Source organism: Chiloscyllium plagiosum, unplaced genomic scaffold, assembly GCF_037043375.1.
Source record: "Chiloscyllium plagiosum isolate Xiang-an unplaced genomic scaffold, Cpla_swu_hap1 HiC_scaffold_11, whole genome shotgun sequence".
Lineage (NCBI taxonomy): Eukaryota > Metazoa > Chordata > Chondrichthyes > Orectolobiformes > Hemiscylliidae > Chiloscyllium > Chiloscyllium plagiosum.
In genome coordinates this window covers 11,765,908-11,784,463 of record NW_028270149.1, presented here as the reverse complement: position 1 = coordinate 11,784,463, position 18,556 = coordinate 11,765,908, and the positions used below count along the sequence as shown (strand labels likewise).

Sequence of the window (18,556 nt, the reverse complement as noted above, 5' to 3'; positions counted from 1 at the left end):
AGTTAACAACTCACCTCACTGTCGGGGGTTTCATTACACCCAACTTCAAAGTATTGTGGTGTTCATTTGATTCAGAAATCAGACAGCCCTTAACACTATTCTAAAGATTGCATTATTTCAGATTTTAGTCTGATAAATGCTTCAGATGCTTCATTTAGTTAGCGGAATGATATTTGTGAAGTTTCATGAGCTCAAGAAGTTTCATGAAGCTACAATGCTTCAATGGATTATATCACAAAATGCAACTGCATAGCTAAGTTTTGTTAATTTGTTATAAATGCTGTAACATTTTGTTTATAAACTTGATTTTTAGAATTGGATGCTCAGAATTAGTCTACTGAGAAAATGCAAAATTAACATCAAAACACATTTAGACTATATTCAATATTTGAATCATTGTGTATTCCATTTTAAAATTGTGGAAGATTTATATTCCTATATTCCTTGCATATTTGCGTGTCGGTGGCGGCAAAACTGTGATCTGCATCTTTATTACTGCAGTATGAAATATGAGACAAACTAAGTGCCAGAGAGATAGATATACAATAGATGTTGTGTAATTAAGGTTAATTCAAGTGAACCATCTATGCTTCCAAGTGTTTTGTTGGTCATGGAATCTCTCTGCAGATTGCAAATGATTGACTTCATATTGAATTAAAACAATGAATGCTAAAAGAACTGACTATTTTTAAAAATCTTGTGTATCTGCAGAATTGTTGCTGTTATAGACTTGATGAAGTCTTTATTGGCACATATGCAAGGCGCTAATTTTTTTTCCACATGTTCTTTTCTTTTTAATAATAAGAATATAGTTTGAGGATAAGACCATAAGACATAGGAGCGGAAGTAAGGCCATTCGGCCCATCGAGTCCACTCCGCCATTCAATCATGGCTGATGGGCATTTCAACTCCACTTACCCGCATTCTCACCGTAGCCCTTAATTCCTTGTGACATCAAGAATTTATCAATTTCTGCCTTGAAGACATTTAGCGTCCCAGCCTCCACTGCACTCTGTGGCAATGAATTCCACAGGCCCACCACTCTCTGGCTGAAGGAATGTCTCCGCATTTCTGTTCTGAATTTACCCCGGCTAATTCTAAGGCTGTGTCCACGGGTCCTAGTCTCCTCGCCTAACGGAAACAATTTCCTAGCGTCCACCCTCTCCAAGCCATGTATTATCTTGTAAGTTTCTATTAGATCTCCCCTTAATCTTCTAAACTCCAAAGAATACAATCCCAGGATCCTCAGCCATTCCTCATATGTTAGACCTACCATTCCAGGGATCATCCGTGTGAATCTCCGCTGGACACGCTCCAGTGCCAGTATGTCCTTCCTGAGGTGTGGGGACAAAAACTGGACACAATACTCCAAATGGGGCCTAACCAGAGCTTTATAAAGTCTCAGTAGCACAACAGTGCTTTTATATTCCAACTCTCTTGAGATAATTGACAACATTGCATTCGCTTTCTTAATCACGAAAACCTGCATGTTTACCTTTAGAGAATCCTCAACTAGCACTCCCAGATCCCTCTGTACTTTGGCTTTATGAATTTTCTCACCGTTTAGAAAGTAATCCATGCTTCTGTTCTTTTTTCCAAAGTGCAAGACCTCGCATTTGCTCACATTGAATTCCATCAACCATTTCCTGGACCACTCTCCCAAACTGTCTAGACAATTCTGCAGCCTCCCCACTTCCTCCTTACTACCTGCCTGTCCACCTAACTTTGTATCATCGGCAAACTTTGCTAGAATGCCCCCAGTTCCTTCATCCAGATCATTAATATATAATGTGAACAGCTGCGGCCCCAACACTGAACCCTGCGGGACACTGCTTGTCACCGGCTGCCATTCCGAAAAAGAACCTTTTATTCCAACTCTCTGCCTTCTGTCAGACAGCCAATCCTCAATCCATACCAGTAGCTCACCACGAACATCATGGGCCCTCACCTTGCTCAGCAGCCTCTCGTGTGGCACCTTATCAAAGGCCTTTTGGAAGTCCAGGTAGACCACATCCACTGGGTTTCCCCGGTCTAACCTACTTGTCACCTCTTCAAAGAACTCCAACAGGGTTTGTCAGGCACGACCTCCCCTTACTAAATACATGCTGACTTGTTCTAATCCGACCCTGCTCTTCCAAGAATTTAGAAACCTCATCCTTAATGATGGATTCTAGAATTTTACCAACAACCGAGGTTAGGCTAATTGGCCTATAATTTTCCATCTTTTGCCTTGATCCTTTCTTGAACAAGGGGTTTACAACAGCGATCTTCCAATCATCCGGGACTTTCCCTGACTCCAGTGACTTTTGAAAGATCTCAACCAACGCCTCCGCTATTTCCTCAGCTACCTCCTCAGAACTCTAGGATGTAACCCATCAGGGCCAGGAGATTTATCAATTTTAAGACCTTTTAGCTTTTCTAGCACTTTCTCTTTTGTAATGGCAACCATACTCAACTCAGCCCCCTGACTCCCTTTAATTGTTGGGATATTACTCATGTCTTCCAATGTGAAGACTGACGCAAAGTACTTATTAAGTTCTCCTGCTATTTCCTTATCTCCCATCACTAGGCTTCCAGCATCAGTTTGAAGTGGCCCAATGTCTACTCTTGCCTGTCGTTTGTTTCTTATGTATTGAAAGAAACTTTTACTATCATTTCTAATATTACTGGCTAGCCTACCTTCATATTTGATCCTCTCCTTCCTTATTTCTCTCTTTGTTATCCTCTGTTTGTTTTGGTAGCCTTCCTAATCTTCTGATTTCCCAGTGCTCTTGGCCACTTTATAGGCTCTCTCTTTTTCTTTGATAGATTTCCTGACTTCCTTTGTCAGCCATGGCTGTCTAATCCCTCCCTGGATAATCTTTCTCTTCTTGTGGATGAACCTCTGTACAGTGTCCTCAATTTTACCCACAAACTCCTGCCATTTTTGCTCTACTGTCTTCCCTGCTAGGCTCTGCTTCCAGTCTATTTTCATCAGTTCCTCTCTCATGCCCTCATAATTACCTTTATTTAACTGTAACACCATTACATCTGATTTTGCCTTCTCTCTTTCAAACTGCAGACTGAACTCTACCATATTATGATCGCTGCTTCCTAAGTGTTCCTTACTTTAAGATTTTTTATAAAGTCTGGTTCATTACATAGCACTAGGTCCAAAATAGCCTGCTCCCTTGTGGGCTCCATGACAAGCTGTTCCAAAAAGCCATCCTGTAAGCATTCCACGAATTCCCTTTCTTTGGATCCACTGGCAACATTATTTACCCAGTCCACCTGCATATTGAAGTCTCCCATGATCACTGTGACCTTGACTCATATTCTATTAATCCCCCCCCCTACAAATTTATCATTTGAAATCCACTCCAACTTATTTCTGAAGTGAGGGCTCACACAGAAATTATTGTTGCAATAATTTATCCAGTAAGCTCTTTTTTTAAATAAATGTTCTTTTAAAGGGCTTGCAATCTGAAAACACAGCCTTGGCCTTAATATATTTGCCTTGAGTCATGATAATGTGATTAATTTGAACTGTACACTCTAAGCAAGTGCTGCATATCTGATGTCCTAGAATGTATCAATACCATTGAATAAGCTGTATTGATGCAACATTTTCTTCAATTTCTAATGATTTCAGCTCAGGTGCTTTTCAAATTTATTTGAAGAAAAGCTAGAGAACAATTTTAAAAATCTTAAGGCAAAATTTATCTTGAACAAATTTGTAAATGCACCTGTCTGAAGCCGAGAAAAACAATTTGCTGCAGCTTGTGCTCTGTAAATACATATCGACCAGTAAGAAGAATAGTAAGATTTCCTCATGTTAATTTCAGATAGTTTTAAAAAGGAAGACAATTTGAAGCTACTTTTTATCTCAATTAAGGTTCCCTGACTCAGGAAAAAAAAACTCTTCTGGTCAAAATGCTAATAGAGATCCTTACCTCTAACAACTACGAAAAAATGAAGAAACAAATAATGCGCATTGCTAATTTTAATTGGATTAATTAAAAAAAAAGTTTCCAGAATGATAAATTCTGAGGCCTGAATCAGGTGAGCATGGATTTTGTGGCTAGGAAACTGGCTTCACTGCTGAATGATTTAAACATTTGGCATTTTTAATATTTTCCTCTGAACTTCTAAACTATAAATTAATAGGAGCTCATAACTCCAGCACGGTAATAACTTGCTGTTTCAAGAGTGAAAGCCTGAATAAAAGACAGTATGGCTTCCTGTTGTCATTTTTCAGTCATTTATCCTTTTTGCATCAGTTAGATTATTAAATGATGACTTGTTAAAAAATTGGTTATTTCAGCCATTTAAGCTTGTTTTATTCAGGGAAACCTGATACTTTGAAATGTAACCTTTGGAGGTATGTCACTTGGAGACATGATGCAACTGACTCCAGCCTTTCAGGCACAATACCTTTCCAAGGTGTTGCATAATGATCAAATGCCAACTCAGACTTCTTAAATTCATACTGGCATTCTCATGATACTGCTCTCAGCAAGACAGAGATAGTGCTGCCTTGGAAGGAAAGGAATCTTAAGCTATGTCGAAGATAACACCTAAATGTTCTACCTAAAATGTCGATGTAGCCGTGTGTAAGGATGTAAACATCTAAACGCTGTTAAGTAAAGACTTAGTGAGTTCATGTAAATCAGTTAAGGGTTTTCAGACACACACATCTAATATTTGGTGTTCATATAGAGTACTCAGTTTCTCCTTGGTTTAAGCTCGAGCATGCAATTTCAATATAGCAAAGGTGTATCCTAGAGATATAAAGATGGACTGGACACGTTTTCTTTCAGGAAAAAAAAAGCACAGAAGTATTCCTATGGCATTGGATAAAGTAATTAGTGACATTGGTTGAGAATGATAGAAATGTTATGTCATGTATTACAAGGGAAACTGCTTTCTCACAACCATGAAAGTCAAATTTATGATATAGTTGCCTGAAATTCTTCATTTGGTGCAGGAGAACAAATTCTAACATTTTCTGTGAAATAGTTACAAGCAACTTGCTTGCAATGTACATTCATCTATCATTTAATCACAGCTAAAACAAAACAATGTCAAAACATGTTGTGTTCTACTCATCAGAACTGAAATGCAAGAAAACCAACTGATCTGTCTGAGGCAAGTTAAACTAACTTGCAAAGTTGACTTGCCACTTTTTAATTTAATCAGTTGCCTCAAAGATTTAACGGTTCCAGCCATTCCTCCATACCCAACCACAGTTTAATCAATCCACATCCACTTCCCATGCGATATAAATTGTTCTTTCCTTTCAAAAGTTGTTTTTTTTTTGCATTTCAGTCATGTTTAGTTTAAGACAGCTTTGATTGCATGCATCTTATTAGCAATGTTTAAGGTCCATGTGACAAAACAACTGTGTGTATTTAATAATTTTTCTTTACAAAAAGCTATACTTAAAAAAATGCTAAGTAATAAGGAGCAGACTGGAAACAGGTACATTGAGGTTAGAGTACCTCTAGCAAGTTTAATAGCACATAAAAGGTATTAGATTCATATCACGTTTGGGGTATGGTAGTGCATTCCACAATATTAATATAGTGAAACTTAGGAGTTGGTGAGAACCAGCAAGTGGAGTGTGGGTGCAATTTATGGGAAAATGTGAGGCTGAACTTTCTAGATGAATCAAGGGGCTGAACAAATGTGTTGGTGGGGGTTGGGGGAGTTTGAGAGGCAGCAGTTAAATGAGAAAGTCCAGGACATGCCAAGCTCTTCAATTGTGTCAGGTCCTGAGGTAGATGGGTGGGAAGGGATGCTCAGTTTGGTAACTGGAGGATGAGGATGGTAAGAGTTTATCAAGAGACATCAGACTTAGATCGATAACAAGCAGTATACCATGTGTCAAATAATCACAACAAAAGCACAACACACCTCTTCACGTGGAATCTTTTTGTCACCATCTCCTTCAATTCTCACTCGGACAACTCCCGATTTGTCTACAATTTCTTGTATGAGCTTCCCGTTTTTGCCTATTACTTTTCCTGGAGAAGGAATGGACCAGTTCCATTTTATAAATCCAAAAATAAATAATAATCACTTTGGTGCATTTCTTAAATTGGACTTACCTACTAGATTCCTTGGTACTTGTACAGAGTCTTCCGTAAACTCGAGATAATTTCTGGCTTGCTTGACTGCCTCCTGGTCCTATAAATCAGATTGATATTAAAGGAAGAATGTCGCCTAGAGGAAACATTAATTTCAACTAAATTAATTATATTAACGTTACCATTTCTGTATATAGTTATACTGCAATGCAATTTGAAGGGTGATCTGACCAGTTTGCTTCCTCCTTATTAAAAGCATCGGTTCCTATCAGTGAACGGTGCTAGGGACACACCTTCCAATAACCAGCTTGAGGAGAGACATGTAGGCACACATCAACACTACAAAATCTCACTAATAACAGGAATATGAGAAACATCATGCAGATATAGGAAGATGAGTTACTTTTCTTGAAAAGGCTTCCTCACTTTTCAAAAGAAACCATCCTCCACATAATAAAGGGGCAAGTCCCGGTGGAAAGATCAACATGAATAAAAGTATCTTTAAGATGATTTTGGTGTCATGGAGATCATCATGCCATGTGTTGCAATCTCTGACAAGACAGCTAAATCATGCTACGATCTGGTTAGGAACCAGCAACGTGTTTATTTAAAGAAGACAAAGTTTAAAATCTCAGTTACTTAGAGAAAAGCAATAGGTTTGCAGAGTTTTAAACCATGTAAAATAAATTTTGACATACAAAATCAGAAAAGTAAACAACCTACACAAACTGTAACATCCAGAATTTGAGATAATTCTGAATTAACAGGCAAGTTGTGTTCATACACACCACACTATTTAATAAACAGTAAATGTGACCAAGACAGATCTCATGGATTTGACAGCAACTCATTCAGACGTCAATAATATCACTGAGTCACAAAATCCTGTGAAACGTAGTCTTCTTCCTAAGGGATTTCAACACTCCATGTTCTGAGATCCAGCCTGTGAATGTTCCTCAAAAACCACTGTGACTCATACTGCCTCAACTCCTGCTCAGCTGGTTGTTCAAACTTTTAACATAAGACTGTGTCCCTGGAGTCCCGGCACCAAATTCTGTGCACATCCCCAGCTCTATAGCCACTCTGAATAGAAAGTTACTTTTTAAAAGGGTTACTTTTGTCCCATGAGCCAGCTGTAAAGACCCAATGACCCTCTGGCATATTCTTCTGAATCTCAACTAGAATGACTCCATGAGATTCAGTCATATTTCCTGGGAAGGGGAAGCAAATTACCAACTTTCTAACCAAGATAAAGAAAAAACACCTTACAACAAATTACGACAGTGCAAATCACTTCAGGTTAAATAAGAACAAAAGAACGAGAAGGAGTAGAAAATTGAGCCCCTCAAGTTTGCTCTGCCATTTCATATGATCATGACTGATCTCATCTCGGCCTTAGCTCCACTTTTCTGCCAGTTCCCCATAACCCTTTAAGCCCAATACTAATTAAAAATCTATCTCCTCCTGAAATTTACTCAATGTCCCAGCACCCACTACTCTGAGGTAATGAATCCCCCAGATTGGGATTCTTTAAGTAATTTCTCATCCATTTTAATAAAACCTGTTACACTTGATCCTAAAAATATGACCTCTTGTTCTAGCTTGCCCGAAGAAACTTCATTTCTCGATCTCCTTTGTTAATCATCTTGATGTTATATATCTCATTTAACTCTGCTCTCATTCTTCTGACTCCAAACAGTATAGCCCTAAACTACCAAACCTCTCATCTCTAGAATCAATGAAGTGTACTTCCTTTGAACTGCTTTCAGTATAAGTCTTCAAGTTAGGAAACTAAAATTGTACATAATACTGCAGATACACTCTCAATAACGCCATGTACAGTAGCAGCAACAGTTCCCAACTTTCTTAGTCTATTCCTTTAGCAATAAATGCCAAACGCAGCAAGAAAGAAAATACTGTTTACAATTCATTAGTTTAGCAATCTCGAGGCCCAATGGCACTATACTCATTGCCCATAGGTTTCTTTTCCACTAAAATGTAACCAAGAAAATATATTAATTCAACTGTTTGTCCAGTACTTTTCCAAGAGATTACAATCCCTGTTCTTTAAAGGGGCAGCTCCCCCTAAAGAGGGGCATTCATAAACAGAAAAGTGCTTTCAGCATTTGCATAATGACATTTACACTCCATAGCCAACTCATTTGGAGATGGACTTTCCGATGGAGATAAATAATCTCACTAAATGTAAGCAAAACAGTTTCAGAATGAAACAGAAAGAAAACAGAGCAAAAACTAACTAGAAATGCTCACAAACTTATCAATCCTCTTGACCAAGACAATACAGTCACACATCGCCACACCTGTAAATTATATTTTTCTAAGAGTACAATGGCTTGAATGGACAAAGATACTAAGAACCATCTTTATTCTAGGTTGGGATCAACTGGAATTTAATTTCAAAACATTTTTCAGGAAAAATCCAGAGACTATTCAAGAAGGCACGGTGGCACACGAGAAGGCATGGTGGCACAGTGGTTAGCACTGCTGCCTCACAGCGCCAGAGACCCGGGTTCAATTCCCGTCTGTGTGGAGTTTGCACATTCTCCCCGTGTCTACGTGGGTTTCCTCTGGGTGCTCCAGTTTCCTCCCACAGTCCAAAAAAAATGTGCAGGTTAGCTGAATTGGCCATGCTAAATTGCCCGTAGTGTTAGATGAAGGGGTAAATGTAGGGGAATGGGTCTGGTTGGGTTGTGCTTGGGCAGATCGGTGTGGACTTGTTGGGCCGAAGGGCTTGTTTCCACACTAAGTATTCTAATCTAAAAGAAAATCTAATCTATCTTTAGTGGGCGGCACGGTGGCACAGTGGTTAAGCACTGCTGCCTCACAGCACTAGAAACCCAGGTTCAGTTCCCGCCTCAGGCAACTCTCTGTGTCGAGTTTGCACATTCACCCGGTGTCTGTGTGGGTTTCCTCTGAGTGCTCCGGTTTCCTCCCACAATCCAAAAATGTGCAGGTTAGGTGGTTTGGCCACGCTAAAATGCCCATAGTGTTAGGTGAAGGGGTAAAAGTAGGGGAATGGGTCTGGGTAGGTTGCGCTTCGGCGGGTCGGTGTGGACTTGTTGGGCCGAAGGGCCTGTTTCCACACTAAGTAATCTAATCTAAACTATTCCTCAAGGAAAGCAACACCAAGTGATACATAACAACTAACAGTTGCATTATGCTACCTGACAAAATTAAGTATGGAAAAATTGAGTCCCTTATGTTTCACAGCAAGAAAATCAAACTATCACCACTACAAGTCACAAACTCAAAACTGAGATTGTTTATTAATGCATCTGCTTGCAGTGTTATGAAATTGCTATATTTTATCCCCATTTTTCTTTTCATCTCTGCCCCCATCATGCTGCCCCCAATAATTAAAGCGTGACACCACAATTAACAGGCAAAATCTCCTGGCTTCAATCTGTACACCCAAAGCAGTTTACTTGCATCACTAAAACAAAAACACATTAGGCCTCAAAAAAAGAAATAACAGACAAATAAAAAACTCTCATTTATTCTCTATCATATCTCAAAACATGTCAAAACCGTGGAATGTTGTAATCAACCACTATTGTCATTTTGGATCCTAGGACATCAGTGGGATAAATGATCAGATGTGGTATGGTTAATTGAATATTATCTTATTAACTAATGTCTTGCTTGTTTTTAACTAGCTCTATGGAACTTCAACATCCACCTGAAAAAGCAAAACCAGATCCTGGTTTCATATATCATTTGATGGACCTCGAAAATGCAGCACTCTGGTCAGTGCTGAAGATTACATTGAGATTATAAGCTTAAAGTCTGGAATAGCTCAGGGGCATCATCTAGCCACTGATAATAGCCTCTTATACACTCTGCATACTGTACAGTTGAGAGAGACTCATGGGCAATTTTTCTCAAAGCAAAATGTAAAACTTTAAAAGGTTTACTTGATGTTTGCTACATTCATTTGGTCCTGACTAGGCAAGACTTGAAATTAGCATTATGTAGCTTAGAAGAAACAATTATTTCTAATTGAACAAAACTGGAATATCTAATATATTATTATTTCTGGTCAAGGTCAAAGTTTTCACATTTGTTGCTTAGAATGGGAATTCTGACTGAACTGTGCAATTCCATGCTTGTCAGCTTTTATTCATTGAGTACTCTACTTATGATTTTTCCACAACTTAAAAATAATTATAACCAAAACAGAATGACATTCTTTGGAAAGATATCCCACAAACTCTCATTTGTCTCCAGTAATTATGCTTCCTTCTTTAGTTAAAACATGGAAGGTGATGAGACCCCGTAATGTCAGTTGATGATCCCCTCAGGTTTCAAACTGGACTCGTTAGTCTCATCAGTCTCCCACCTTCCTCCTTTTAGCCAGATGGACCATGCATTGCTATGTTCAAGTTTACTTCAAAAGGCCTATCCTTCACTGCAACCACTACTGCCAAGGAGGACAACTGTAGCAAACCAACGGGACTGCAATTCCTTATCAGGCACCATTCTGAATTTGACACACAAACACATCTCTTTTGAATATCACTGGGGCAAACTTCTGTACTTCCCCAACATCGTAGAGATATCATCACAAGGAACACACTATAAAATGACTGGTAAAGATTGCGGAGATAAACGGCAGCTTATTTTATGATACATCTTTACACCACAACATAATCAAGTGTCCCAAAATGCTTTACAGGAAGGACAGCGATAAAGCAATTTAGATACCTTGCCAAATACAGCAGTCATAGGTTTGGTCAAAGGCACAGGCTTTGACAGTGTATTAAATGAAGAAAGGAAGATAGATAGGAGAGGAGATTTAAAGAGCAAATTGCAAAGCTTAGAGGCTCGCAAACCCCAAGGGTCTCTATGATTATATTCTGCAGTGGTCTGTGCTGGACCCCTCAATTTTTCACAATTTACACCGATAACTTAGATGAGAGAATTTAAGATATTGTGGCTAAATTTGCAGATGATACAAAGATAGGTAACAAGTATGTTGCCAAAATGATGTAGCAAAAATGCAGATTGATATAGCTAGGTTCAATGAGCGTGCAAAGATCTGGCTGATGGAAGCATAATGTGGGCAAATGTGAAGTTGCTCAGTTTGGCAGGAAGAATACAAAACTTGGTATTACTTAGATGGAGAATGGATGCAGAATCCAAGGTACAGAGAAATCGAGATGTTTTAGTGCATTTGCAGCAACTTAGAGGTTAGATGCATGCCAATTCCAGAAGCTACTGCTGGGCACGGACTTTGGAGGTCTACGCAGCAGAGAAAACAATTAGACGGAATGTTGATTTGCTGCAAAAAATTGATTTCATTCTTTCAGCAATATTCTTCAGTCGAAACTGATGCAATGGGTTTATGAAAATAAATGAAACTCAGCAGCTCCACCCATTAATTGTCAATCCGATTGCATTTATTACAGCTTCTAAAGGAACCCACCTCACCGTAGATGTGGAAAGTGCAAGTCTCTTCATCCAGTTCAATTGCAGTGACGCCTGGCACTTTCCTAGCTTGCTGGATGTTGGCTCCATGCGTACCGATGGCGAGACCCATGAGGTCTTCTCGTACAACAAACTGCTCGTGGAAGCGTGATGCAAGCTGTCGAGAGCTCTGCAAAATTAAAACAAGCACAAACAGATGTAATATCAGGAGAATATCTTCTTTATAACATGTAACTTGGAAAAACATTATGGCTAAGCAAGTATAGTGAGCTCCTTAACAATCCTCTTAATGCTAGACAAATTCAGAATTCTAACTCTCTGGGTAAAGAGATTTTGGTGTTGTAATGTCCACGTGATCACCTGACATCAAGTCCTAGACAAATCAAGAGATGTTACCAGTTCAATAATTTCACTGTATATTCAACTTTGGCGAATGTGTTAAAAATAAACAAGATGTTATGTTTGCCTGGTAGATACCCACAATGATTTTACATGTGGATATAGAGTCTCAAAATTTACAATAAGCCTATACATCAATCACTTCAGTAGGTAAATTCTTTCTTACATTATTGTTTTTCACATGCTCATTGTTGGATAGTAACATACATACAATAGCTTCTCTATGCAGTAAGTACACACAAAATAATACTTTGGACTTTCATATACAGCAAATAAAGATTTAATCGGACGTATCCTTCTAAGATCTGCCAATTGATTTGAGTATATTATACCAGAAAAAGTGATAAACAAGGAACAGCTGAGTGTACTGGATGCTGCAAATGCTACAGGCCATAAAAATATCACGGCTCAGTACCGAAGATGCATAATTACAGGATTGAAATAACACAGGAATCCATCATATAGAATGGAAAAGTGCCCAGCTACGTTCTGTCAAGAAGATTTTGAAAATTAATTCAAGGCCTATTATTAACCCATCAACCTACACTCAAACTTCTATAAAGTAACAGTTACCAATTACGTGCTTAATGTAGTTTGGGTTCTGCCTGGGCCAGATGACTTCAGACCTCAACACAGACTTAGCCCAAAAATGGACAGAGAGTTGAATTCAAGAGGTGAAGTAAGAGTGACTACCCATGACATTAATGCAGCTACTGCGGCTTTAATCAGCCCTAGTAAGATTGAAATCAATGTGCATCAAGGGGGAAAACTGTCCGCTTGTTGAAGTCATACCTAGCAAAGGAAAATGGTTGCAATTGTTGGATGCCAATATCTCAACTGCAGGATTTCCTCAAAGAATTGTCCTCAGTCTTCATCAACAAACTTCCTTTCATAAGGTCAGAAGAAGCGATATTCGCTGCTAATAGCCGCAATCAATTCCATTCATATCTCCACTGGCAGTGAAAGAATCTGTACCCACATGCTGCAAAGATCTGGATAACGTTCAAGCCAGGGCTATTAAATGGTAAATAGCAGACGTGCCAGCCAATGATCATATCTAATAAGAGAGTCTAACCACTTAACTTTGACATTTAATTACATCATGATTACTCAGTCTCCCCTTGTTGATATCTTGGGGGATTAATATTGACCAGAAATTTAAACGAATCAACCATATATTTATACGTATAGTGGTCACAGGTTGTAAATTCCGCAGTGAGCAACTCACCTTCTGATTCCCCAAATCCTTTCCACTATCTATGAGGCAGAAGTCAGGAGCATGGTGGATACTATCCGTCTACCTGGGTGAGTAAAGTTCCAACACTCAAGAAGCTCAATATCCTAACAAAGTAGCCTGCTTGCTTGGCATCACATCAACCAGCTTAAACATTCATTCCTTCCATCACAAGCATACTGTGACTGCATTATGAATCACTTACAAGATGAGTTGTGGCAACTCACCATGGCTTCTATAACGGCATCTCACAAATTTGTGACCTCTATTGCAAATAGGAAGAAAACAACCTGACTATAAATATATTGCTGTTCCTTCATCATCACTGAGTCACGATTCTTGAACTTACTACCTAAAGGCACTGTAGTTGATGCCTGGCTTGCTGCAAACACATTGCAGTGGTCTCTCTTGTCCTGATCAATTACAAAACGAGAAGGTAATTTGTCAGTTGAACATTTTGCACTTAAATTGAATGATTTCAAAAATGTAGGAGATTTTCAGGGCTTTATTTTCAAATTTTAATTAGGGTTGTAGTCAATAATCCGCAAAGGAAAGTAGGGTGTGATAATTGAAAATAAAGTTGAGTACTATGCTTGGATTATTTCATACACAGCATAGATTTGATGGTGTGGCATTCAAGAAGCCATGTATCACTTCAGTTTTCTTCAGTAAGGAGTGAAGCAAACATTAGCCCACAGTGCATGCTTTATTTTCCTATAATGCTTAGCATCAATGGTTTCAAAACCCAGAACAAAATAGATTAGAGCTCCAAGGCTCTGTAGATCTATATTGGAATACGATTTCTTGTATCCATTTGCTGATCTCAGATAAGCTGGCAATGGGATCACATTTCCAAAGATTCCAAATGGAAACCAAATGAGCATGCAATCAGGTTATGATGCTCCCATGATCAAACAAAAGGTCACAAAGATATTACTACAGTTGTTATGGGGGATTTCAACATGCAGGTAGACTGGGAGAATCAGGGTGGTACTGGACCCCAAGACAGGGAGTTTGTGGAGTGCCTCTGAGTGGATTCTTAGAACAGCTTGTACTGGAGCCTACCAGGGAGAAGGCAATTCTGGATCTGGTGTTGTGCAAAGAACCGGATTTAATCAGGGATCTCAAAGGGATCAGGGAGCTTAGGAGGTAGTGACCATAATACGATAAGTTTTAATTGGCAATTTGAGAGGGAAAAGGGAGAAACGGGAGTGTCAGTATTGCAGTTGAACAAAGGAAACTATGGAGCTATGAGGGAGGAGATGGCCAAGGTTCAGTGGTTCAATACCCTAGCAGGGATGGCAACAGAACAACAATGGCAGGTATTTCTGGGTATAATGCAGAAGGTGCAGGATCAGTTCATTCCAAAGAGGAAGAAAGATCCTAAGGGGAGGCAGGGGTTGCCGTGGCTGATGAGAGAAATTAAGGGCTGTATAAAGATAAAAGAAAAGTATAACATAGCAAAGATGAGCGGGAAGCCGGAGGACTGGGAGATATTTCAAGAGCAACAGATGATAACTTAAAAAAGGTAATATGTGGATAAAAAATGAGGTACAAAGGCAAACTGGCCAAAAATATAAAGGAGGATAGTAAAAACTTTTTTAGATATGTGAAAAGTAAAAAAAAGGTCAAGACTAAAATTGGGCCCTTGAAGACAGAAACGGGTGAATTTATTGTGGAGAACAAGGAAATGGCAGAAGAGTTGAACAGGTACTTTGGATCGGTCTTCAAAGGGGAAGACACAAGCAATCTCCCAGATGTAATAGTGGCTGAAGGACCTAGGGCAATGGATGAACTGAAGGGAATTTATATTAGGTAGGAAATGGTGAAGGATAGACTGTTAGGTCTGAAGGCTGATTAGTCCCCAGGACCTGATGGTCGGCATCCTAGGGTACTTAAGGAGGTGGCTCTAGAAATTGTGGACACATTGGTGATCACTTTCCAATGTTCTATAGATTTAGGATCAGTTCCTGCGGATTGGAGGGTGGCTAATGTTGTCCCACTTTTCAAGAAGGAGGAAGAGAGAAAACAGGGAATTATAGACGTGTTAGCCTGACGTCAGTGGTGGGAAAGATGTTGGAGTCAATTATAAAAGATGAAATTACGACTCATTTGGATAGCAATAACAAGACAGATCAGAGTCAGCATAGATTTACGGAGAGCAAATCGTGCTTCACTAAACATCTGGAATTTTTTGAGGATGTAACTAAGAAGATGGACATGGGAGAGCCAGTGATGTAGTGTATCTGGACTTTCAGAAAGCCTTTGATAAAGTTCCACATAGGAGATTAGTGAGCAAAATTAGGGCATATGGTATTGAGGGCAAAATACTGACTTGGATTGAAAATTGGCTGGCTGACAGGAACCAAAGAGTAGTGATAAACGGGTCCCTTTCGGAATGGCAGGCGGTGACCAGTGGGGTACCACAAGGTTCGGTGCTGGGACCTCAGCAGTTTACAATATACATTAATGATATAGATGAAGGTATTAAAAGTAATATTAGCAAATTTGCTGATGACAGAAAGCTGGGTGGAAGGTGAAATGTGTGGAGGATTTTATGAGAATACAGGGTGACTTGGACAGGCTAGGTGAGTGGACGGATGCATGGCAGATGCAGTTTAATGTGGATAATTGTGTGATCATCCACTTTGGTGGCAAGAACAGGAAGGCAAATTAAATGGAGTCAAGTTAGGTAAAGGGGAGAGTACAACGAGCTCTAGGTGTCCTTCTACATCAGTCATTGAAAGCAGGTACAGCAGGCAGTGAAGAAAGTTAATGGCAAGCTGGTCTTCATAACAAGAGGATTTGAGTATAGGAGCAAAGAGGTCCTTCTGCAGCTGTACAGGGCCTGTGAGACCGCACCTGGACAATTGTGTGCAGTTCTGGTCTCCAAATTTGAGGAAGGACATTCTGGCTATTGAGGGAGGGCAGTTTTGGTTCATAAGGTCAATTCCTGGAATGGCGGGAGTCTCATATTTTGAAAGATTGGAGTGACTGGGCTTGTATACGCTTGTGTTTAGAAGGATGAGAGGGGATCTGATTGAGACATATAAAATTTTTAAAGGATTGGACACTCTGGAGGCAGGAAGCATGTTTCCGCTGATGGGTGAGTCCTGAACCTGAGGACACAGTTTAAAAATAAGGGGTAGGCCATTTAGAACATAGTTGCAGAGAAACTTCATCCAGAAGGTGGTGGATATATGAATGCTCTGCCCCAGAAGGCAGTGGAGGCTAAGTCTCTGGATACTTTCAAGTAAGTGATGGACAGAGCTCTTAAAGATAGTGGAATCAAAAGTTATGGGGGTAATGCAGCTACAGGATACTGATTGTGGATGATCAGCCATGATAATAACGAATGGTGGTGCTGGCTCGAATGGCCTACTCCTACACCTATTAAAACACACAAAAACTGACCAAAAGGAGATGTAGACCACTCAAACCTTTCAGTTCATTCTGCTGTTTAATAAGCTTGCGGCTGATGCAAATCTAACCTCAAATTCACATTCCTGTCTAGTCCAATAATCTTTCAGCTTTTCCCTCATGAAGACTCTATCCACCACTGCCTTAAAAATGTTCAAAGATCCTGCTTCCAGTGCCTTTTTAAGTGAGTCCCATCGACCCATGACACTCAAGAGAGAAGAAAAAAATTCACCCCATTGGTTTTAAATGAGTGATAATTTACTTTTAAAAACTGATGTCCAATTCTAGATTTGCTCAGTGGAGTAAGCATCCTCTTCACATCTATCCTGTCATACCCCTAGGATCTTATGATCATTACTAAAACTTATAGACAAAAAGTAATGCCATTTTGGTGAAGCATTGCAAGATTTTGAGACGACATCCACGAGAACCGAAAGAGAGAAGGGCAGGCAGAACCATAAGTTACTGTATCTTAAAATTTAGGAACAGATTCCTCAGAAATACATGACGAAGAAATTTTTTTTTGAAAAGCACCAATATCTCTCAGCAAATTCACATTCTGAATAACGGTGCAGGAAACTAACCCAGTAATTTAATTTCTGAAAATAATGACAAAAATGCACACTATGTATGAACTCTTATACTTGGTTTACATAACTGCAGAGAATATATGACCTTGACAGATGTTTCATGACCATTAGAATAGTTTTCAAATTCTGCCTTTACTATCACAAGTACTATATCAGTTGGAAAGTACCGATTTCCATCCATTACTGCAAAAAAAAGCGTATGGGTGCCATTATAGATTGCAATGGGCTGTCAGTGAAATAATTTGCAATGCAATTAAAACTTCACCTCGCTAGTCATTGTTACTCAGCTCGAGGTGCATTTATTACCCACAGACTTCAAATATTGTATTGTTACTGTGATGGAAGCTCATAAGTTATGATTATTGTTGGTCAGATTAGCTTCTGAAGTGGCGCAATGATATATAGTTTTAAGTTTGACTTTTGTTTCAATACTGTTTGGTAAGAAGGAGAAACACATGGTCTTAAGCTTTGTTTTTGATTTGTTATGAGAGTGGCTTCTGGGTGTCTGGAGATTTGTCTTGATTACATGCATTTTAATTAGATCTTTAAAGTCTTAATGTCAATTGCTCAGTGTGTTTGGAAAGGAAAAATAAAGAGAAAAAGAAAATGCTGTTGTGTAATAAGAGTTTACTAACACAAAAAGTAGGAACAATATAAATGGCAGGTAGTGTGAAGGTTCTTTCAAAGAGAAAAGATCCCCATCAGAGGAGATAGTTATTAATAATTTACAAGCAATGCGGGCTAACAAGAGGTCTCGCATGTCATAGCAGTTAATAAAGAGAAAAAGGTCCTGAAAGAGAGGGCTATTGAGAAGTCAGAGAAAATGATATCATACAATATATGAATACATGCGTTTGAGGAACACATATTAAATACTTAGTGGAATTCATTGGCATCTTATTTAAGTGTCTCAGAAAGAGGCATTAACTAGAGAAAATAGCATCAAAACTAAATCATAAGCATCATGAAACCTCAGAGTGAACTGATAAGGTGGCACTGATTGAAATCTTCAGAAAATTAACCAAGAAACATTCATATTCCTATGGAATAATGTCTTGTGAAAATTGCTGAAATCATCTGTCCAGTTTTGTTATTTGCTTTATATATAATTTATCCCTTAACTGTTGGTCTATCTTTTGTGAGAATGGCGCTGAAAACAAAGGTTATCATGTTTAAATCATAGATACTAATAACACTAGTTTACTGTTTAATTTTACACTGCTAAACTTAGTGTATTAGTAATAAATTGGTTTTGTCTTTTTTTAAGATATAAACCCAGTGTCTAGAATTGACCATTCACAAAATCTGGGATTAGTTCTTCTAAAAGTCTGGTTAGGAACCACTGATGCAAATTTTGAAGGTCTGTGAATGTTTTAATTCTACTATATTGTGAATAC

At 38.9% G+C, this 18,556-nt stretch overlaps 1 protein-coding gene across 4 annotated transcripts in view; it reads right to left on the bottom strand.

Moving 5' to 3' along the window:
* The window catches only part of fmr1 (fragile X messenger ribonucleoprotein 1), a 69,759-nt gene that overhangs the window by 22,453 nt on the left and 28,750 nt on the right, over positions 1-18,556 (bottom strand). For all 4 annotated transcript variants that reach the window (XM_087991855.1, XM_087991856.1, XM_087991858.1 and 1 more), the window contains exons 8-10: positions 11,515-11,685; positions 6,090-6,168; positions 5,896-6,005 (exon numbers count right to left, since the gene is read on the bottom strand). In XM_087991855.1, coding sequence (XP_087847981.1) covers positions 5,896-6,005; positions 6,090-6,168; positions 11,515-11,685 — 360 coding nt within the window. The remainder of the gene's footprint in view (positions 1-5,895; positions 6,006-6,089; positions 6,169-11,514; positions 11,686-18,556) is intronic.